This window comes from Zootoca vivipara, chromosome 6 (genome assembly GCF_965207765.1).
Source record: "Zootoca vivipara chromosome 6, rZooViv2.hap1.1, whole genome shotgun sequence".
Taxonomy (NCBI): domain Eukaryota; kingdom Metazoa; phylum Chordata; class Lepidosauria; order Squamata; family Lacertidae; genus Zootoca; species Zootoca vivipara.
In genome coordinates, this window is record NC_142589.1 from 61,605,584 (window position 1) to 61,630,009 (window position 24,426).

At 44.5% G+C, this 24,426-nt stretch overlaps 1 protein-coding gene across 1 annotated transcript in view; it reads left to right on the top strand.

The window, feature by feature from the left end:
- Nucleotides 1-17,800: 17,800 nt before the first annotated feature.
- Nucleotides 17,801-24,426, top strand: part of ARID1A (AT-rich interaction domain 1A) — a 90,744-nt gene continuing 84,118 nt past the window's right edge. The window contains exon 1 of the mRNA XM_035121144.3: nt 17,801-21,212. Within this exon, the coding sequence (XP_034977035.2) occupies nt 20,040-21,212 (1,173 nt within the window). The 5' untranslated portion in view covers nt 17,801-20,039. The remainder of the gene's footprint in view (nt 21,213-24,426) is intronic.

The following is a 24,426-nucleotide window of genomic DNA, read 5'->3' on the forward strand; positions in this document are numbered from 1 at the left end:
TGAACATAGGCCATGCTGGCTGGGGTTGATGAGAGTTATAAACATAGTATATAATTATTTAACTCTATCCACAATTGAGTGGTAGTTGCTTCAATACCATATGGTAGGGCTGGCCCTGATGTCAAGTCACTAAGAATGCTCACACTTCCTTTCAGATACAGGTAGGTAGCCGTGTTGGTCTGGTATAGTCGAAACAAAATAAAAAAAATTCCTTCCAGTAGCACCTTAGATTTGAAGGAGTGTGCATGCACACAGAAGCTCATACCAATGGCAAACTTAGTTGGTCTCTAAGGTGCGACTGGAAGGATTTTTTTTACTTCCTTTCAGAGTTGCATTGTTTATATTAAATTGTAAGCTGCCTTGAATATAGCAATTTAAAAATCAAAATAAATAGAAGGGAGCATTTTACAATTTCTCCTAATATCATAGCTGTTGAGGGGAGACCTTGTCTTGTTTCATATTGCTAATGATGCAAGGGCTGCAGAGATTTTTGAAAGGAAGGATTGATGGGCAGGAAGGAGTGCTTAACCTTTTTCTCGTTCGCTGATTTTACCCTGCAAGCCCCCTACAAACAATGTTTAGCCTGTCGTTCTCTTCTTATAACCCAGAATAAAGCCCCACTAGGGTAAAATCAGTCTCTCAGGCTATTTGGCAGCAGGATTGAAGTACATGAGTAAAAACACCTCCTCCTCCCATCTGTTGATTCACCAACCAAATCCCACATCCATGGACATAGGTGGAAGGGGCAGAGAGGGGCAGCTTCCCCCCTAAATCAATAAAAATAAATAAAAACACATAGCTAACTGAGGTTCAGCCCCCCTAACAAAAGGCCTGCCTACGCTTATGCCCCCACCTTTGTGTCACCTTAGCAAATGTGGTTTTGGGAACACACATTTGGCAAGGTGGCGTGTAGTTCCACCTTCCTACAAGAACCCTTTCAGGGTGTAGATCGGGCAACCTATTTTGTGCTTAGAATCTTTTATCACCCCTTCCCCATATTGTTCTGTGTACTGTGTGCAGTATGTGTAATTTCAAACATTTTGGTCTTCAGTTTGTGTATATGTAGTGAGTTTTATAACATTTTTATACTTCCTGATAATGGGCTTTAAAATTGAAACAATGGCAGATGTTTAGCTAACATACACAATGCCCTATCTTGAAAGATCAAGAAGGGTAGGGAATACAGTCGTAATTCCTCAAAGCTGATAAATTTGCATTAAATTTATTATTGTTTCTCTTGAATCCAAGTGCTCTCTCCTCCTGCATAGTCTAAACTTGTTTACTTAGAAGTAAGTCCTACCAAATTTACTGGCTTCATATCATAGTAAGTATTCTTAGGATTGTATCATTGGTGAAAGAAAGCAAGATTTCTCTTCTTAGTAATACTCCATTCCTATTAGCTCCTTGTCCATATTTTCTGTCTGTTTCATTTTGTTTGGAAAATGGCAGGGTAGAATGTGTTTGGTGTAACCTTAATCCTGACCAGCATCTGGGCTCTGTTTAAAAAAAAAAAAGCAGCTTCGAACAGAGGCTTCTGTATACATTTGCATGCTTTAAGTATAGAATGAACATTTTAAGATCCAGAACAAAATATATGATATTTTCTTTTGTCTTGAAACAAAGGCTATATCCAGATTTTATTTTTTTATTATTTTAATGTAAATGAAATGTAACTGTGGTATACAGACATAATATGAATTCTCTTGTACATCAGATGTTATCAAGATGGGCATTCTCAAACATGATACTCATTGCAATCCCATGCACACTTTGCTGGGAGTAAATACCGTATTGGACATGGTATTGGGGCAAGTAGACATGCAGAAAACTGCACTGTAAATAACTTTGTTCTTTTTTTCTGTTTGTGCTGTGTTTTGATCTTATTAATTCAGAACAGAAACTGTATGAGGAAGACACATGTTTAAATTTGAAATGTACATCATGGCCAGTCTATGGTTTGCATTTGTGTTATAAATCAAATTAAGCCTTGTGGGCAAAAGCAACCTCATACTCCAGTGCTACTCTCACATATTTAGGAATAAGCTCCATTAGTCAGTGGGTTTTATTCTTGACCATAAATATATAACATTCAACTGATCAAATACAAGAGAAAACGATAAAGAAGAATAGAGGGTTTTAAAAAAAGAAAAGAAAAAGAAAACATTGATCAGGGCACCTAATTGAAAAATTTTCACATTTAAGGTACTGATAACAAATTTTACTCCTCTGTTATAGTTTTACTTCAGCCTTCACAAGCTTTTCCTATCAAATGTGCAAAGACCCATAGTTTCAGTAAATAACACAGAATAAGATGTTGACAATAGCTTTTTAATTACCGTATTATTATTATTATTATTATTATTATTATTATTATTATTATTATATTTATTTATACCCCGCCCATCTGGCTGGGTTTCCCCAGCCACTCTGGGCGGCTTCCAACAGAAAAATGAAATAAAATAATCTATTAAACATTAAAAGCCTCCCTAAACAGGGCTGCCTTCAGATGTCTTCTAAAAATCTGGTAGCTGTTTTTCTCTTTGACATCTGATGGGAGGGCGTTCCACAGGGCGGGTGCCACCACCGAGAAGGCCCTCTGCCTGGTTCCCTGCAACTTGGCTTCTCGCAACGAGGGAACCACCAGAAGGCCCTCGGTACTGGACCTCAGTGTCCGGGCAGAACGATGGGGGTGGAGACGCTCCTTCAGGTATACTGGACCGAGGCCATTTAGGGCTTTAAATGTCAGCACCAACACTTTGAACTGTGCTCGGAAGCGACCGGGAGCCAACGTAGATATTTCAAGACCGGTGTTATGTGGTCTCGGCGGCCGCTCCCAGTCACCAGTCTAGCTGCCACATTCTGGATTAGTTGTAGTTTCCGGGTCACCTTCAAAGTAACCCCACGTAGAGCACATTGCAGTAGTCCAAGCGGGAGATAACCAGAGCATGCACCACTCTGGCGAGACAGTCTGCAGGCAGGTAGGGTCTCAGCCTGCATACCAGATGGAGCTGATAGACAGCAGCCCTGGACAGAATTGACCTGTGCCTCCATGGATAGCTGTGAGTCCAGAATGACTCCCAGGCTGCACACCTGGTCCTTCAGGAGCCCCCGTTCAGGACCAGGGAGTCCTCCACATCTGTCCCCCACAAACAGTACTTCTGTCTTGTCAGGATTCAACCTCAATCTGTTATCTGTTTGGGGATCCTAAAGTCTTTCCTGGCACAACATTGTGACTGCCATAAGAACCAGGAAGTCCTTGGTTTTCAAATTTTACCCACTTTCATTGTGTACACTTTCACAAGACCACTCTGTGATGCAGTGGTTTGAATGTTGGAGTAGGACTGGAGAAACCCAAGTTCAAATCCCAACCATATGACTGTGGACCAGTCACAAAATCTCAGTCTAGCTTACTGCATCACAGAGTTTTTGTGATGATAAAATATGGGAGAGGGCTTTGCACAGTGCCTTGAGCTCCTTGTAAGAAAGGTAGAATATAAATAAAATAAATCGGTAAGCCACAGTAAGTCCCACAATCTGTATGATGACTGTACGGGCCTACCTTAAAGGTTGTTTGAGGCTTACAACAAGGTAGTGAATGTTGAAGGACTTTGAACACTTTAAAGTACTTTATAAATTATTTTTCTTCTTATTACTTCCAGACTATTGGCTTTATAAGCACAAATATTGCACAATATCCAGGCATTGTTCTCAAGGAAGTCATTTTGTTGTATTACTGTGAAGATGCAGTTATTTTTCTATCTAGTCCAGTTATTGTGATTTGAAGTGTTGGCTAGAAAGTGGTTATGCAAGTGTTGTGGGCACTATAATGCATGTGCCAACAGAGACAATTTCTCATGTTGGGATCCTAAAACTGGTATGCTCTGATTGAGATTAAGGAACTAGTATAGGCACTAAATTCACTTAATTGAAGGCAAGGTTTATGGGCCTTTAGATTGTGTCCAACTTTCATCCTCACATCTGTCAGCAAAGCTGCATCCAAGCCAATCTGAATGGTTGTCAGAAAGGCTCAATATAAAACTCTTCAAAATAACTAGGTGGACATCTATCTATAATAAATATTGACTTTCTAGCTGATAACCTGGATAAACTCTGGACATAGCAATCCTATATTCATATTAAGCTTGGACTGGAGGGATACTACTGCTATGCTAGCAGGTCAGCTGCCATATCCAATACATGCCTCAGCATCCTTGGAACCACTGCCAGAGTCCCTCAGTCAGGGACTGTGGACATAATAACACCCATATCTAGTGAACACATGGCAAAGGGAAGATGTTCCCAGTACATGCCCCTGCACCACCACACACACAACATGCAAACTCTGCGGCATTGGATACCACTCACAGTGTTTGGACTCCATCAGCTCCAGTGGCTCAGTCAGCAACAACTCTTCTGCTGGTTCCCAGGCATTCCTTCAATAAAGGTTCAAATTCCTTTATGTTGTACATAGTCCTTATTTTGGAACACAGCACATACATTGGGGAGGAAAGGGAGCCTACACAGCACAGTTCTCACCTAAGTCATTGGGCAGGACAGCTGCACAGAGCACACACTTCTTGGAATGAGAGTTTAAAGTGCATCTAGAAAGGGGGGCCCCTTCATTGATCAATGCCTTGTCGTGGCGAAGGGGCTTGAATAACTCAGAGAAGCTATGAGCTATGCCATGCAGGGCCACCCAAGATGGACAGGTCATAGTGGAGAGTTTTGACTAAACGTGATCCACCTGGAGAAGGAACTGGCAAGCCACTCCAGTAACCCTGCCAAGAAAACTCCATGGACAAAGACAACAGGCATATAAAAGTTATGACGCTGGAAGATGAGCCCCTCAGGTCGGAAGGCGTCCAACATGCTGCGGGAGGCAGTGCAAGACAGGAGTGCCTGGCGTGCTATGGTCCATGGGGTCACGAAGAGTCGGACACGACTAAACGACTAAACAACAACAACAACAGAAAGGGGGGAGGGAGACTCTTTAGAGCAATGGTTTTCAACAGTGTGCCATGCCACCATGCCTTGAATGATGGTCAGGGGTGCCGTGTGCAACACTGGCCTCTGTCCCTCTTTCTTTCCCTCCCTCCTCTGATGCTCTCTCGTGTCTCTGCCTCCCAAAGACTTGCACGGCTGTTCGTTGCAGCAGTCCAGGCTACAAGCTTCCCAAGCAAATGGTGCCTCTGGGAGGCACCTCTCTTTGGGGTGAGGTGGGGCAGCTCAGAGACCAGGGATGGCAGAAGTTGCTGTCCGGAGGGCTCCCAAGGAGAGGAGAGAGGAAAGGAGGCTGAGGGAACACTCCACAAGGGAGGGTGTTCAAAAAAAGGGCAAGAGGCTGCCAGCTCTGCAAGCAAGGGGTGACATAACTGGACTCCTGAGCCCCAAAGAAGTGCCACAGAAAGAATGTAGTTGGTTAAGGGAGCCGTAGACTCAAAAAGGTTGAAAATCTCTGCTTTATATAAAAAGCGAAAGGGAGGAGTCAGGAGTGGCAACAAAGGGAGACTGAGTCAGCTGTGGTCACCCTGATTGATGACCGTTGAAGAGAGCAGGATGGGAGAGTGTGTGTGACCTTGCTCCTGCTTCTTGATCTCTCATTGACTTTTGATACCATTGGCCATGGTATTCACCTGGATCAGCTCTGGGGAATGGGAACTGAAGGCACTGTGTTACAATGGTTCCAGTTGTACCTTCAGGATCATGTCCAGACAAAAGCATTATATGAGTACTTTTTTGTCCCTTGGCAACTATGCTATCTATGAAGCCACTGGGATTGGTTAAGGTGCTGTCATTAACCAATAACCCTCAGCTTTATTTCTCTATAGCAGGGGTGCCCAACAGGTCAATTGCGATCTACCCCCAAAATAATAGCCCCCCCCAAATAAAAGCTCAACAACTTCGGCTGATGCTCTCTTATAAAAGCTCAACAACTTCAGCTCATCCTCCCCCCCCCAAAAAAAACCCTCAACAACTTTGATGGGTAGATCCCTACAAGCTTTTTTTTACAGTGGGAATAGATTGCAATCTCTTGGAAATTAGATGTGCCTGCTCTATAGCATCTGAATTGGGGGGTGTTTGTAGTCCCTTGACCAGTGCTTGGATACAGTGATGAGGTGGATGAAGGGAAAACAAGCTGAGCTTGAATGCTGGCAAGATGGAGGCAATGTGGGAGAGTGGTTCTTGTGTTTGATAAATAGATCAATTGCCTAACATGGATAAGGTTGCACTGCCCTTGAAGTAGCAGGTTCACAGGCTGGCGGTGCTTTTGGATCCAGCTTTGTCACTGGAGACCCAGGCAGCCTCAGTGACTGGTACCAGTTGTGACTAGTACAACAGCTGCAACAATTCCTAGTTGGGGAAAGCTTGGCCACAGTAGTTTATGTATTGGTTACTTCATAATAGGATTACTGCGCTATGCTGTATGTGGGGCTTCCCTTCCTCATCTTTCTCCCTCCCCGTCATCCTCAACTGACTACCTAATATGCTCTGGCAGGAGTACCCACCCTACTTGTGTATTTTGAGAGGCCTGACCTATTATATTCCAATAAATTTTAGTGAGCAGAGAGAGGAGAGGGCACTATTCCTGTCCTGAACCCATCAAGCACCCTGCATGCCCTTCCTCTCAGTCCCATCCTGAGTTCAACTGAAGTAATATCACACTAGTATATGGGAAAGTGATCCCTATCTACTACTCCCCAAAAACCAAATCAAAGCGTTTACTGATCAGCACCCAAAATGTAGTAGATCCTGAAATGGGGTTGCAACAGAATCACCCCAGCATGGGTCTTGTGCTTTGGACAGTGACTTTATAGACAGCAGGGCAGCTGGTGCTGTGTCCCTTGTGGCACCAGCTCATTTAAAATTTGCATGCATCATAACTGTCCTGGAGCTTGCAGCAGCACAGCACTTTTCCTGGACCAAGTAGGTTAGCTCCACAGGAACAGTTAGGAGCATCCTTATTCATTATCTGCATAGAACAGGGTTTGGGGAGGATTGTCTATCTATGGGAGTGGGACTAAGGCTTTTTTTCAGCCATAACTCAATGAAACTCAGTTCTGGCACCTCTTAGGTAGGCGCCATTGCCATTCTAAGAGAATAAGGGAGGTGTTCAGGGTGAGTTCCAGCACATTAAAAATAAATAAATAAATAAATAAATAAATAAATAAATAAATAAATAAACCTTTATTGTCACTACACCACCTGCATGCAGTGAAATTAAACGAGCCCCCCCCCCATACACTCAGTCTTGTTCACACTTTGTGTGCTTGTCGGAAGTCAATTGAGCCACTATTTTTTTCCCCATTCAGCAGCCCAACAGTCCACAGATAAAAACTGTTCTTTAACCTGTTGGTGCAGCTGACTATACTTCTGTATCTCCTGCTTGAAGGTAGGAGATCAAAGAGGTGCTGGTCAGGGTTTTTCTAGAAAAATAGCACTGTGGGGAGAGGAAGAGACAACAATGAGTAGCAATCAGCAGCTGTCCTGAACCTGGATACTCAGTAGGTGATTCTGAGAGAGTGAGCTTAAACTGAATGGTGACACTTGGGTACTCTGCCAGTGCTCATGCCTCAGCCTCCCCATTGCAGTGACTATGAGTTTTCCCTCTCCCACTTTGTGGGTTTGTAATGAAACACTCTGTGTCCAGTGACCATTTGTTCTGGTACATGCTGGTCTATGATCCAACAAGGATCATAAGACTCTCCTTCCTTTGAGATTTTAAAGCAGAGATCGGATGGCCATCTATCATGGATGCTTTAGCTGAGATTCCTGCATTGCAGGGAGTTGGACTAGATGGCCCTTGGGGTTCCTTCCAACTCTACAGTTCTCTGATTCTAAGGCAAAAAGTGCCAGCAGTGACAATGGTTGAAGTGGAGCACCTGGTCTTTGCTGCAGAGACCTTAACTGCATGTGTCGATGAGTGCATCTCCTGTGTGGGACACTATACTCCTGGGGGTGGGGAGTGATAGAGTTGAAACAAAACCCAGTTGTCACATATGATTTAAAAAGGGTGGGTGGGTGGGTATGTGGGAGAGAGAGAGAGATGGGAGACAGTTGCAGTTGTATATTACAGTAGTGTGTGTTCCGCTTTCCCTTGTTTATCTATGTGGGGTGCTCTGTTCTGACTAGAGATGGGTGAATCTGTTAGTTTTGTTTCTTTCAGTTTCTCAGTTTCCTGATCTTAAGTTCAGTTACCAGTACTTGGCTACAAAACTGTACAGTATAGCAGAATTTATAAAAGTGTTAATTTTGAATTTCACAGAGCCTCGGGGGCGCTGCTGGGGGTGCTACAGCAATGATGTATAATGGAAGGTGAGAGGTGGGGTTGGTGTTGAATTTTGGCATCACTGAAATTTGAGACCCCAAGGTCTGCCATTGGTTCTGCTGGTGCATCTGAGTCCTATAAAGTGACATTAACACATGGGGGGCATTTTCTCATATATTCTGTACCCGATCCATTTTAGGGCCTCAAAATAAAAACTAGTAGTTTGAGTTGACCCCAGAATCCAGTGGAGTTCTTTCACCACAAATGTTATCAACTCCCTTTGACTGACTAACTTACTAACCAACTGATGTTTTTGGACAGCTTTCAAAGACATACATACAGTGTGTTATATTAGTTTAACTTAGAGGTTAACAAGGAATGTATAATGGTAACCAAGTCACCATTCACCAGTATAGGCCACTATGGCTTACAAAACAAAGGTGGTAAAAGGAGCTGGGGAGATATTGCAGTTTAAATTGTGAGCATTTGGGCTTGTGTGCAGCTGCCACATGTGTTCCAGTATCTGCCTAGGTCAGTATCTGCCTTTATTTCTATGAAGAGCCATTGTACATGCGAACAGCAAATTTGAAGGCAGAGCTAATATTGGGTAGAGTTTTAGGAATGGGTGAAAACGTCAGTTTCAGATTTTATCTTTTTCTTGTTTTTCCTTGTTTTTCCAATCTTTGGTTCATATTTCCTTATCAGTTTCTCATTCATATATATTCTCTCTCTCTCTCTCTCTCTCTCTCTCTCTCTCTCTCTCTCTCTCTCTCTCTCTCTCTCTCTCTCTCTCTATATATATATATATATCTTCGTGAAATTCACCAGCATTTTTGTGTGCATTTTTCATTATGTACACATTTTTGCATGTGATTTTGCTGTGTGTGTGTAAACACACACACACAGAGAGAGAGAGAGAGAGTGAGTGAGAGAGAGAGAGAGAGAGAGCGCACTTTATATTCAGCACATTGCTCGGGAATTCTGAGAAGCAAAAAATCAGTACAGAGAATATCAGTGTACATTTAAAAGATCAGTCGGCCATTCAAAATTGCATTAAACTTAGGTCTGAGTAGTTTCTCCACTTGTTCTGCACTTTATGAGTATGGGTCCAATCATGGCCTTTGTCCCACTGCTTTCCTCTTGAAAACCTGCTCTTTAGATCTAAATCGGAATAAATGGCAATCCACAGAAAATCCAGTTGCCATTTGTTCCTATTCAGTGCTAAACCTCAGGTTTTCTGGGGGAAAGCGATGGGACAAACAGAGATGTGGATAAGTCCTTTAGATGAAAACCTGCTCCTTGACTACAGGAACCATCGTGCCAAATTTGGTGATACTTAAGAGGTTCCCAAATGTATACAGTGGTACCTCAGTTTATTAACGCAATTGGTTCCGGAAGTCTGTTCGTAAACTGAAGCGTTCATAAACTGAAGCGAACTTTCCCATTGAAAGTAATGGAAAGTGGATTAATCTGTTCCAGACGGTCCACGGAGTACTTAAACTGAAGCATTCATAAACTGAAGCGAACTTTCCCATTGAAAGTAATGGAAAGTGGATTAATCTGTTCCAGACGGGTCCGCGGAGTACTCAACCTGAAGCGTACTTAACCCGAAGCATGGGTGTAATTGGTTCCAGAAGTCTGTTCATCAACTGAAGCGTTCATAAACTGAAACGAACTTTCCCATTGAAAGTAATGGAAAGTGAATTAATCCGTTCCAGATAGGTTCGCAGCATTCGTAAACCAAAAATTCATAAACCGAGGTGTTCATAAACCACTACTGAGGTGGTATGGTGTGATGTCATAACTTGTTCTCATTTCTTAGATGATGCACGAATCACCACCTCCAGTGCTGAAGAACAGGCCTTCCTTAGTTGCTTCTAGTAACATGGAGGGGGGACTTTTAAAATCCTCCTCTCAGCAAATAGATTTAGATGTGGCAAATAGAACCTTAAAAACACAGTCTCTGTGTTGGCTTTTCCCATGAGTCTCGACTCTGTTTAACAATACTTATTTTATTACATTTATATCCCACTCTTCCTATCAGTGAGCAAAGGGTAACATGCATGGTTTTCCTCCCTATTTGAGCATCACAACAACTGTGGGAGGTGAGGTAGGTTAGGTTGAGAACTAGTGACTGAACCTAGGTCATCCAGTGAGCTTCAGATTTGAACCTGACCTGGGATTTGAATGTGGTATTTGAACCAAAAAGGCTTACCCATGCTTAATGTAGTTTTGAGCACATATTTCTGGATAAACCTGTAGCTGAGCCTAAGCATTTGCAACTGAAGCAGCTGCTTATTCTTTCCCTGTTTACTGCCCTATTCAATCTGCTGTTACTTTTGAGTTGAATTTTATATTGTAAGCTCTTTGGGACAAGGACCTGACCTCTTGTAATCTGTAAAGCAGTATATACAGTGGTACCTTGGTTGTTGAACGTAATCTGTTCCGGTAATCCGTTCAACTCCTGGAACGGTTTGAAAACCAAGGCGCGGCTTCTGATTGGCTCTAGGAGCTTCCTGCACTCAATCGGAAACCATGGAAACCACAGAAGCCACGTTGGACATTTGGCTTCCAAAAAACATTTGCAAACCGGAACACTCACTTCCGGGTTTATGGCGTTTGGGATCCGATTTGTTGGGGTAAGAAAGTTGTCAGGGCTGGGAGGAAGGTTGACTGAATGCTAGGGCCCAGCAGCTGACTGAGGTTGCTGTGTGCTAATGCTGGCCCTGAATGCTGGTTCTGATTTCTAATAACTGAAATACAGAGACAGTTGTACTGTACATTACAAAGGAAATACTGGGTCCTGATAAATGTTAAGGGTTAGGCTATAAAGAACATTCTATAGGTGGCGACAAATAGGTATGAATGAATGGATGTTGAAGTATACCTCCTCAAGTATGAAGTCAAACAAGACTTTTAGAAATCACATTGTTAAATTCCTTATAGTAGAGAGGTTTATATCTAGGGACTGTTGTGTTTGCCTGTGTGTGTACTGGTAATAAAACAAGATTTATTTTTAATTGACCATTGAAGCTAGATGGGTTTTTAAAAATCAGAATGTCTCACTGTCTGATCTTGGTTACATGAGTAACTGTTCTGTGTTTACCATACTGCAAAATGACAAGAGTTGCCTCTTCTCCCTGTTCTTGTTCATTCTAAGTTCAGCATCACTAGAACTAGATGTTGGATTACTCACTTTTGCATTTATATTATTCTACATTATTATGAATGTGCAGAGGTCACAAAACAAGCACACTGAAGCTTAAAACCCGACTCATACACTTGGCAGTGTCTGTTCTCATAGTTTTCAAGCTTCTTCAGTTTGCACTCCCTTTTTGAGCCCCTGCAGGTTGAGAATTATATTACAGGAACTGAATGTGCCGCATGCTCCGCTCCACCTGACTCTACTTAGATCCAGTTCATATTTTGCATTTCACAGGCTAGGACTGGTAAAATAATAGATTTCCTTGACTCAGATTCGGTCCACTTTCTTGTCTTTTAATATGCAGCTCAAAGTTTGGGAACTCACTGTAAAATTATAATCAGACATTAGCGCCAAGGTTTAGCAACCTGCTGGGTCCTTAACATGTTACATTTCTGAGAACCATGTTGTTAACTTTAATGAAGATTATGCTCACATTTAAAATCCATGCCACTCTTTGAGCGTTGCAGCTTGTGTTCAGCAAATGCTCAAACTCCACATCAGTTTTTGCTATAACATTTTCTCTTCATGTTCCCGAGTACCATTCTGTCAGTACTGGGAGTGGGGGAGAGTAGGAAGGTTGATAGATATTGGTGGTACTGAATAACAATTTCAGCACAATTATTGCAGCTTTTGTTATACAATCAGGAATTCAACATAATCTATTTTATTTGGAAATTATTTTGATCTCTCCTAGTACTCTAAGGACTGTATTAGGATATTTTATATGAGATGGTGCACAAAAAGTAGGTAACAGCATACATCTAAGGCATTGCATATTTATAATGTAGCTTCAAAACTACTTAGTATCCACTTGGCTTATTCTGCAAAGTAACCCAACCCTCTTTTGACTCCATTCCACAGCTTGTAACTCACTCTATTAATTATAAATAATAGATGGATCTCCTGTTCTTGCTCCTGTGGTATCTCAGAATGCTGTGCATTTTAGTCAGTATTTGTCTTATATTTTCTTTCCTTTCCACCTCTGTTGTTGCTTTCAACCTTGGAAGCATTTATTGTTGAAATGTTATCCTATTCCTGAAGATCACTCCATGCCATGTTTGCAGACTGCTTAGGGGCCAGGGATAATGATAAGGGGTATGTGTGTGTATGTGCACTGCATGAGGGAGACAGCGTGTCCCAATCCTGTTTCCATGTCAACGATTCAGTCCACATTTGCCATCACACAGTTGGCAGAACAGGTTTTTTGTTTTTTTTAAATGAGAGAAACCCTATTCCCCTATTTTTTAGCATCCTAATCTATACCAGGTTTCCTAAATTGCCTTGGTACTATGTTAAATGGCAGGACTACTTTCATGAAACTCCACTTAATAGCAGCCAACCTAGTGGTGGTGGTCTGTACTGCCATCTGGGAGACTTAAGTTAGCTGAACCATGATAGCAAAGCAAGTAGGAACTGGCACTGCTGTGGAGGCCATGTGCTCAGTAAATAACAAGAAGACAAGGGGGGGGGAGTGCACCATGTTTGTGACCAACTGTCCTGCTAAGAAAGGAGGAGCTGGCTCCCTACGGTCTCTGCCTTCTGCCTTCCTCCTTAAGCTTCTAGTTATGTTATGTTGTTTTTTATATATTTTTTATTAAAATAGGCATAAGCTGTCATTTATCAGCACTGTTTGCAGCAATATAAAATAATAAGCACAAAGTTAAAATACAACACAAAATAGGGCATTGCTGAGGGGTAAAAAAACCAACCTTCTTTCCATGCCCAAGACCCCAGAGTCAATCCCTAGCACCTCCAACCCCTTTCTGAGACCAGTCAATGTCATTGATCTTCAACTGGTGGATCAGGCCCTATTACTGGATCACAGCCTGATCTAAGGTATATCACAACAGTAGCACAATGTTGTTGTTAATATATAAGAAATGGGTACCAAAATACATTCTACATCCAAAGAGGTAGAAGGCCACTGGTTTAGACAGTGTTGCACTCGATGGCCCAATGATCTAGCATAGTATAAGAAACCTTTCTATCTTTCTTTCCCCTCAAAAAAGGACAATGTGGTATAGTGGTTAGAATGTCAGGCTAGGACATAGACAGAGACTGAGGTTCTCCACTCAGCTATGAAACTTGAGGCAGTCACTATCTTTTAGATCTTATTGTGCCAAACTTGTCATGAATTAAATCTTCACATGCAGTATTATAGACCTCATAAAAGTAGGAAGTGATGCCATGCTCAATTATGATCTGCAGTCATGAGTTCACACAATTTGACTTCTAGGCTTAGCCTACCATCCATACCCTTCTCTTTGCTCTATGCAAGTTCAGTTGATGACAGCCCTCTCTCATTCCACTTTTCTGGCTTTTGCCATACCTTCCCCTAAGAACAAAACAAAACTCCTTCCCTCACACTATCTCCTTGAAATCGACTACTATATACGGTATTTAAAGGGGTTTCCAAGATTTGAAAAAGCTCCCAGTTTATATTTCTGTCTTTTATCAGCTTACTTCTGTCCTAATGCTTTTGATCAAATCTTTCTTTTCCCTTCACCTTGATCAATGCTACCAAAACTGTGATTCTAAGTCCACTCTTGGAAGCAAATACAATTGAATCTGCTAAGTTTATTGTCAAGTATATGTTGTAAGCCTTCTGAGCAGTCGCCATACCACTCTGTGTTATTGTACCAGAATCTAGCTTTCTGCTGATACAAAATACATATTTAGTAGTAACAGCAGACATAATAGTACTCATTCTGCTAAGATTATTAGGTTTGGGGAAGAGGATTGGTTGAATGAAATAAATGGTCACATAATCATATAATTGGATAGTTGGAGGGGATCCTGAGGGTCATCTAGTTCAACTCCCTACAGTGCAGGAATCCTACCAATGGGGGGGGCTTAAACCCCCAATCTTCTGGTTAATAGCCAAATGTGCCGACCCATTGTGCCACAGAAAACCATTTTTCAAATTCCAGTGTTTGGAGTAAATAGAATGCTTCAATATTTTTACTTTTCAAATCAAGGATTGTATTTTCCTAGATTTGTGCGGAACTCAACATACTGAATGGCTGATGCTGTCTGGCATCTTTGTGAGCACAAATGTTTGAACATAGTCATATCTCTTTCATTTTTTAAATCCTATTTCTATAAGTTTATTTATTTTACTTATTTTGTATAATCTGCCTCTATAGCAAAAGGTCTGTGATGTCTTAAAGCTTGCAATGTGGAGTCAGAATCACTACTTAGTGACCTTTGATGACTTACACCCCAGTTTTCTGCTATGGATGGAACTCCCTATGGGATCCATTCTATTATGCAGATATACCAGATGTAGCACATATGGTTTAAATGTTTTGTTCTGAATTTTATGTTACTCCCTCTGTGGAACCTTGAACGTGCCATAAATGTACGAAAACAGCATATTTACACATTATTTTCTTTCTTATATTTATAACCAGCTTTTCAGCCAAGACTGGCTCTCAAAGCAGCTCACAACAATGATAATCCATCACGAAGATACCATGGAATATAGTAAGTATGCATGAGTATGTATATATCTTGCAGACTCTTTAGATCACCGCTACCGTGTAATTATTAGATAGATGTTGTCCTTAAAATAGCAAAGCTACAGTACTTTAGAACAGTAGCCTGATGTGGTGGTGTTAGAAGTGTCACCAAATTAGAGATATCTTACAGCACAATCCTATTCATGCCCACTTAGAAGCAAGTCCAATTGAATTTAATGGGACTTGCTCCCAGGTGTGGTTAGGATTCCAGCCTCTGGTTAGGATTGTGCTGTTGAGTAATGATAAGAGTGGTAATCTAGTTATTAAATCTACCTAAATTTGTATATGAATAAAACAATGGTTTTGAGGAGAAATATCTTATGCTCATGAATACATATGGAAGGGGTGTTCCATTCCTGTATGAGAGTGATTAATGCTGGGTGCCTTTCTAGCCAAAGTAGGTAATTACTTAATGTATGTGAGTAAAGGTTGCAGTCCTAATTAAAAATGAGCAGTGGGTTGTCCAAATGGAACATAGGAAGCTGTCTTATACCATGTAAAACCATTGGTCCATCTCATTCAGCATTGTCTTAGCAGTATCATTCCAGGGCAGGCATAGGCAAACTCAGCCCTCCAGATGTTTTGGAACTACAACTCCGATCATCCCTAGCTAACAGGACCAGTGGTCAGGGATGATTGGAGTTGTAGTCCCAAAACTACGGAGGGCCGAGTTTGCCTATGTCTGTTCCAGGGTTTCAAACTGGAGTCTTCCTAGCCCTACACCAGGAAATGCCAGGGATTGAACCCAGGAACTTTCCAATGTAAAACATGTGCTTCAGCATTGACCTATGTATGGCTCAGTAATTAGGAAAAAGTCATTGGCTATACAGCTAGGAAATACCTAGGTTTTTGTGGAAGATCTATCCTGTGCATGTCCATGTTGGAAAGCATGTATTGAAAAATCATTACTGAAGAAGCATGTCTATCAGGGAAGCATTTGTCAATTGGAAGATCTTGTGGTGGTGAGGGGAAGGGAAGGGAGATGCTATTTATTCTGTCCAAAATATCTGAAAATGAGAAAGAGCTGTAGTTAGATTTTGAGAGGACAGTTGGAATACCACTTCATATTTTTACATACTTGAAGCTTAAGTGAATTAAGAGCAGTTTTTCAGTTACTGTAATGTTAGGGTAACAGGGAAATTGTGTAAAAAAAATGTAGTTGCTGAAACTCAAAAAGAAGAAAGTTACGTAGCTACAAAATACAGAGGTACTTTCAGTTGCGGATGGGATCTGTTTTGGAGCTCTGGTCGGATCCCGAGGTTTCCGCAACCGGAGGGAACACTTCTGCACATGCGCACACGGCAGTAGACCATGTCTCACATGTGCACTTCTGTGCATGTGCAGGCAACAAAAACCCGGAAATATACTTCTGGGTTTGCCACTTATGTATCCCAAAGTTTTTGTAACCGGAGGGATACGTAAGTGGAGGTACTACTGTACCGGTGCTGGGTATAGGGGGCGCTAGGAGTTCCATCCCCCTCAATATTTTGAATCAGGGGGCCCAGATCCCCCAATATTGAGGGGTTCAACATCCCCTGCTGCCACCAGGTGCCCTCTGCGTGCCCCAGCCCCCACCCTGGAGCTGGGAGGAGGCTAGGATGAGCAAGGGTGAAGATCCATGTGTCCTGCCCCTGCGGGGAGCCCAGCGCTGCACTCCTCCTCTCCACCTGATGCCACATTACAGAGGCAGGATGCCTGTGCAGCCTGGCACATAAGCGCTCACACGCTGGGTGGGATGCATCAAATGATGCCCCCCCAATGTGGGGGCAAGTCAGTGCCCCTGTTACAAAATATAGCCTTGCATTATGAATGCTTGATAGACTGAAGTACATATATTTTATGAAACAAACTACACAATGGTCTGGTTTGCATATCACAGTAAGCCAAGCTATGGCTTACCAGAACTACCGGGTACATGAGTGTGTGGAACATGAGAGTGGAACCTGTAGCCACTTTGCTCCTCTCTGATGTTGATTACCTACTTCTGTGCCACCCTGAGCTAAGTCAAGGTTTGGTTTAGGCTGTTGTCTCAATCTGGATTTTCTTTTTGTTAATTATGAAATGTAACCAAAGTTATTTTAAAAGACTTTTTGCTGTTCTCACAATGGCTGACCCAATACCTATGGAAAGCATGCAAGCAACAGCACTCCCCACACTTTTGAGTCCCATCAACTAGAGGTAGATTGTACCCATCACAACTAGTAGGCATTGATAGCCTTATCCTCCATGAATTTGTCTAATGTTTTTTTCAAGCCATCAAATTGATGGCTATCATTACAAGTTGAAAAAGAACAATATACCGGTAAGTCTTGCCTCCAGCCCCATGCCTGTGGCATTTATTTTTTCATGCATCTGTTTTGTTTAGTGGATGAACACTCACCTGCTGTCCCACTCAGGCATGGGTGTTTTCATGATAAGTGTTAAAAACAAAAACCATGTAAAACACTAGCAAGTCTTCTTCCATGCCCTCCTTCCCTAAGCCATAGCCTCATTCGTTTGTGAACTTTTTGTTTCTTTGTTGTTGTTGTTGTTCTTGAAGGTTATGAACTGTTTCTGCATGGAAGGAAGGGGTGGAAGTGGCAGCCTTGGCTGAGCCTAAAGTGATGGGGCCAATAATGTGATGTGACCACAAGGCAAATGAAAATTCAGGATTGTGTTGTGTACATATAGGGAAGTCTTAAGGACTTCTTTGGCTGCGTCCAATTCTGGTCTACTAAAACTGAAGTGATTAATTCACCCAGGGTGGTTATTGGCTTATTGGCTTAAAAAGGAAGAATGGGTTTGGATGAAAGGTCCTAGGTACAACAACAACAACAACAACAATTTATTATTTATACTGTAGGCGGCTTCCAACATAAAAATAAAATACAGTAATCTATTAAACATTAAAAGCCTCCCTAAACAGGGCTGGAATTATTATACCCAATGTGTGGCTGATAAACCCAACTATGAATAAAGACAGTAAATACTGGGCTACAACTCTCCAAAAAGGTACAGCAAAAACTGAGTAGTAGTCTTCTAGTAAGTAATTATACTATCTTCCAGAATCAATCGTGGGATAAAAAAAACCTAAGCTTTAACTTGAACTGGTTAACTGTATGAAGGGTGCTGTGTAATACTTTAGTGTTTCAAGATTGTTTACTGTTCTTCATATGAAGTCATAACTGGAGATATCTAACTCCAATTAATGTGGGTTAACTTGAAGAGGTTTTTGGGTGAGTGGATTTGTAGAGTGCTGAGAAGACTTGGTGAATGGATTTCTGCTTTCCTGTCAAGTTTTATTGTGGTTTCTGTAGTAAGGAAGGAATTTCGCCTGTCAGCTTAGCCGGTTAGCCTGTTGTCATGTGGTACACTTTGGTCTTTCCTTTTATGGCTCTTATATGCTTACCTGAGCTATCTGAATTTGTTTTTACTACACATATTGCTCTGGTGAGGTGTACCTTACATACTTCTGCTGTTGGCCTAATATAATCTGGATGATGAAGGCACCTAGTAGATGTTTAGATTTACCAGATCTCGTTTTGAGTGGTAAGGTACACACCTTGTACTCAACAAGAGACTAGCTGTGAGCCTCGCACACTACATCTGGCACTGCTAATGGAGCATGGCATCAGAGCTCTGCACTCTGCAATCCATTGCAACATGGCAGGGGTTTGGATGCACGATTCTGGTCTCACATGTTGTTACTGATGAAATAAGCTTATGGATAAAGAGGATGCTCTTGAATTCCCTGCAACCCTAAACAGTAATTCATAGAGAAGTTAGTTCACTAGTTTTGCTTGAGCAAAGTAGCTAACCATTGTCATAGAATGGCTAGTGGGATAATGGATTTTGCTGCAATGGATTTATTGCAACACAACTCTTAAGAATATTTATGCAGAAGTAAGTCCACCAGAGTTAAGTGGGATTTAGCCCAATTAAGTATCCTTGGAACTGCGTGTTTGATGTCCAGGCTGCAGGAAGTGTGAAAATGCATAAAACTGTCCTGGTTAAAAAGTATTAAACTGAACAGCCTACATTATTGGTAATAACAGTTGGAATGGTGTGAATTTTCCACCATTGTTCTTGGGATATCCTCCTTGAAGTTTTGATCTATTCTAGTTGCCCTTCTACCAGGCCCTCTATGCTGGTGCCTCGTTAATCCCTTCCGCCTTTAAAGGCACGAGTCCCGGTCTTTCCTGGTTGCGGGAGTCTTTGTGCCCTGAGCAAATGAGAGGAAGCACCGGAGCATTCGCTTTCGAGACTTCTGAGAACTGGCGGGAATGGGGCTTTGCGAACAGTTCTGTTCACCTAGCTTCCTCCAACCCGCCTTGTGTTTTGTCAGCAGAGAAGCTTCCTTTTGTGGCTCAGAGGCTGAGCTCGGCTCCCTTTGCCGCCGATCCGTGGCGGATTTTGCGAGCGGCAGGCTGCTGTTAGTTTCAAGCTTCAGCCTTGCTGAGTTGAAAGCGTCCAGGGCCTGGCAGCTCCTCCTTTGTGAGGGGGGAGGGGAAGAAAGCTCCAGTCCGGGCCATATTCCAGTCCGGGTTTGGCAGGCTGCCGCGGCGCTGGGTAAAATGGCAGTGCTGAGCCTCGTGTCGGAGTGAGCAGGACTCGGCGGACGAGAGTCGGAAGCTGCCGCCACTCGGCTCGCCTAGTCTAGCCTCTTCGGCCGCACCGCCCGGCTCCGAGAACGGGGGTCCGTCCGGTCCTCCCTCGCTCGCCGTGTCCCCCTTCCCTTCCTCCTCTCCCACACCGGGAGCCCCGTCCTGCCCCCCTCCCCCTTTCCTCCTCCTCCCCCTTTCTCCACCGGCTGCAACTGAGCGGGGAGGCACAGTGGGGCCAGGCCCCTCGCACCCGCGTCCAGCCCGCCGGAGCTCGCCGCGCCTCGCCGGGGGAGGAATGAGACCCCGTTGTCCCGAGGATCCCGCCGCCGCCTGAGCGCGGAGGAGGAGGAGGAGGAGGAGGAGGAGAGGAGTGGTGAGGCCTTGTGCCGGCCGGCCGGCCAAGCAGGGAGTAGGTCGGGGGAGGAGGCGGGGGAGGGGGGCTGGCTGGGTGGGGAGGGGGGATCATGGCCGCTCAGGTGGCCCCCGCCGCCGCGAGCAGCTTGGGTGCCCCGGCTCCATCCGAGCTGAAGAAAGCGGAGGTGCAGCAGCGGGATTGTTCGTCGGAGGAGGCGGGGGGCGAGGCGGCGGCGGCAGAGCGCGGCGGAGAGAAGCAGTCGGAAAGTGAAGGTCCCCCGGGAAAGGAGCTGCAGGACGGGGCCGAGAGCAATGGCGGGGGCGCCGGGGCCGAGCCCGACCTGAAGAGCTCCAACGGGAACCCGGGCCCTAGGCCCGTCGCCACACTGAACAATAACCTCCCGGAGCCGCCCGGCGGTGGTGGCGGCGGCGTTAGTGGCGGCAGCAACAGCAGCGACGGGGTGGGGACGCCGCAGCAACAACCGCCGCCGCAGCAGCAGCAGCCTCCCCCTACTCATCCGGCCGCCTTGCCCCCGCCAGCCTACGGTTTCGGGCAGCCCTACGGTCGAGGCGCCCAGGCTGCAGCGGCCGTCGCCGCGGCCGCTGCCTTCCACCAACATGGCGGACAACAAAGCCCTGGCATGGCAGCGCTGCAGAGCGGGGGCCTGGAGCAGCCGTATTCGGGGCCCACCGGGGGCCCCCCGGGGCCGCCCCCTCCCCAGAACTCCCACGGCGGCGGCAGTTCGGAGCACGGCTTCCCCAACCACCAGTACAACAACTACTACCCTACAGCCGGGCGCAGCGCTGGCGCCTACCCGTCTCCCTCTCAGGCCTACGCCCTGAGCTCCCCTCGGGGAAACGCTCAGAGCCCCGCGCAAGCCGGGGCCAAACCTCCAGCTTCGGCATTCCAGCAGCAGCGTTTCGGGGCCATGGGGCCCTCGGCCGCCGCCGTCGGCGCAGGAGGAAGCGCAGGAGGAGGCAGCGGCGGGGGCGCCACCCCGCAGTCCACTTCCACCCCCACCCTCAACCAGCTGCTCACCTCCCCAAGCTCGGCTCGGGGCTATCAAGGGTATCCTGGGGCTGACTACGGGAGCGGGCCCCAGGATGGGGGAGCGACGGCCAAGGCCCCGGCAGCAGCGGACATTGCCTCCCAGTACACTGGGGGCACCAGCCAAGGCTGGGCGGCAGCAGCCACAGGAGGCCAACAAAGGAGTCACCACGCGCCCATGAGCCCCGGGAGCAGCAGCGCTGGAGGGGGACAACCGCTCACCCGGACTCAGCAGGTAAAAAGGCACCGGGAGGGCGGGGAGAGAGGACCGGGGCAGCGGGCGCACATGGGCTGGGGGTTGGGTGGTCAGCTGGGCGCGAGTGAGGGAAGGGGCTTGAGGACGCCTCTGGCCATGGGAGGGCAAGGGCAGGAGGGGAGCGCACCCGAGGTCCAGGTTGGGGTGTCCTTTAACGTGACAAGCTTTCTGTGGTCGTCTTCGGGCCCACATTACTAGGGAGCTGCCATTGTCTGTCTCTTTCCTCTGTCTCTAAAATGGCTGCCTCTCTGCCTTCCCTTCCTCCCTTTCCCAGCCTTTGTGTAAGCTCTCTTGGAGAGAGCCCTTCTCCTTTCCCCCTTTTCTGTCCCGGCTGGGAGCCTTTAGGGGGGTCCTGGGGTGGAGTGGGGTGGGGGTAAGGCTTGCCACCACCACCTCTGGGGAGGGAGGGGTTGGGGTGGCAAAAATAGCTCCATGTTGCTGGGTTGGAAAAAAGAGGGTGTGCTGAGCAGATTGCTGCTGTTCAGCTCTACTGTGCTCCACTCCTTTGCAGCTCCTTTTTCCTGTCTTGGTGTGGGTTGAATTGAGCTGTTCCTGTGCTTCCAGGGGGTAAGAAGAGGGCAAGTGACCTGCTCTGACACCCTCATCTTGTCCAGGCTAGCTGAAGCCATTTTCTGAGCAGCCTTTTTAGATAGCCTAGTGCCTTGAGCTCCTGCTTGGAAGTGCTGGTAAACAGTTCAGTGATTGGAGTAGTAAGTGCAGATTGCTTTGGTTTGGGATTTGAATTATGGAGGTAAAATCCTTCTGTCAAAGCCAGGAGACAGTTGGTCTTAGGTTGACATCCTATCTGTGATCTGATTGGCTCCCCATCTCCTGCTCTTGGCCATTTATAATTGCCTCTGATGTAATGGTACAACAATCCTGATGAGCTCATAAACTTTTACACTCTGCTTTTTCTACCAGCCATAACCCACTGCCACTTTCTGCCTTTTTAAAAAAAATTCCACAGCTGAAATTGGCTGTGACCTTGAGGAGGTTCAGCAGGAGCAGATCCACAGACGCTGCCCTCAATGCATTGTGCTTGAAACAAAAGAGGGAGCAATGGCATTTTGTTGTACCTTGGATTTATTTTGCTTGTTAAGCCTTCTGCAGCCTGGAGTAGATTCTATAGGGCTGAAGCAACAATGGGGCATGTGTGTGTGTGTGTGTGTGTGTGTGTGTGGATGCTTTTCTGTCAAACCAGTATGTTTTTGGGTTTGTGACTTCCCTGGGTATAAGTGATTTCTCTAGTTTCTAAGTGTTCATCTGTTTCTAGTAGAAATTGACAATTATAGTAAAATACTAGCTACAGAACCAGAAATGCTGCAAATGTTGTAATTTAATATTTTCAGAATTGTCATTTTATTCTGAAAGGCAATAAAATAGCACAATTTTCTTAGGGGGGAAAGAGCTGAAAGTTTGCATTTAATATAATTTAAAGACTTTACAACATACAAAAAAAACAAGAAATAAGAAAGAAAGAGAATGAACAGAAAAGCAAGCAGATAGAGAGATAAAAATAACAGAATAAAGAGAAAGGGGAAAATAAATAAGAGTGACTTCAAACTATCCATCTGTTAGTTGTTCCTGTAAAAGTTCATCATAATAATCCAGTGCAATGTCCAGTTATTCCTCCCTCTGCAAGCTGATGCTTGCATCAGAATCATAGAATTGCAGAGTTGGATGGTACCCTGAAGATCATCTAGTCCAACCCCCCTGCAGGAATATGCAGCTGTCCCATACAGGGATCAAACCTGCAACCTTGCCAGTCTTAGCATTCCACTCTAACCAACTGAGCTATCCAGGCTGTATCTGCTGTAACAATATTAGGTAATGAACAGAAGGACATAGAAATTATTGATATTTTCCTGGATATAATATAGTTCAGTAAATAAGTATTTAGTATCATAAGCAAATTTGGAGTGCTAAAAAATGAAGTCATTTCACAAGTTATGTGATGGATGATGTCTCCGGTCTTAGAAGTCCATAATGTAAATCTGATATATTGAACTGATAAGAGACCAGTATTCTTTCTTGGTCCTCCCTAGTCATCTTCAAGGTTCTAGGTCAGGACTTGTTCAGATTATAGTTTAAAGTTTCCCAATTCTTCTGTAAACTAACCCCTAGAAAAAAGTTTTGTTTAATTGTGTTCTTTAATTACTGTGGTAAGGACAATAATTAATTATGCTTGAATATAAGCATTTAAAAAAATATTTTTTTTTGAGTTTCTTAGTTGTGTGCATTCTTCAGCTCATTTTTTTCAATTGTTAAGATCTTTATAGTACAGTACTGTACTGGCACTTCTAGAGGAGCAGGTAGAAGAATGGTCTCCATCCCAAGGAGCTAGCAATATAGAACATGACTATGGAGGGAAAGAAAAATGAAAGATACTGAGCATGAGAGAGATTCTGGCTATTGAACTAATTCAACTCAAGTAGTATTTTTAAAAGGTTTTTGGGCATTTTGCACAACACAGGACACAGTGATTATTTGTGTGCTGGGATGAGCCTCTGAGGATATTTTGTAGGGCTAATTCACATGCTACAGGCCAGCAAAGCCTGGTACACTTAGTAGGGAGCCTGTAGTCAGTCTTGGCAGCCTGAAGTTCTTGACTGAGGCCTATTAATTTCAGTTACAATTTGCAATTTTAAGGATTCACACTTGGATGTATCCTAAACATTGAAATATGTGGAGAGGCCCTCTATAATATAGACAGGGCTTATTCACACATTACATTGCAGACCACATTTTATTAGAGAAGGTCTGGTTACTCTGTAGCAGTCCTGTTTCTCATTCATGATTAAAACCAGTCTTGATTGTTTAAGGCGGTGGTTTTCAACCTTTTTGAGTCCACGGCTGCCTTGATGAACTACATTCTTTCTGCAGCACTCCTGTGGGGATCAGGAGCCCAGTTATGTCACCCCGTTCTTGCAGAGCGGGCAGCCTCTCACCCTTTTCCAAACACGCTCCCTTGAGTGTTCCTTCAGCCTCCTTTCCCCTCTCCTTGGGAGTCTGGGCAGCCACCCCTGGTCTCTGAGCTGTCCCACCTGCCCCAAAGAGAAGTGCCTCCTCACACTGCCCCACAGGGGCCTGAGAAACACCCCTTTTTCCAGCCCCAGAGGCACCATTCGCCTGGGGAGCTTGTAGCCAGGGCTGCTGCAACAAACAGCTGTGCAAGCCTTTGGCAGGCAGAGGT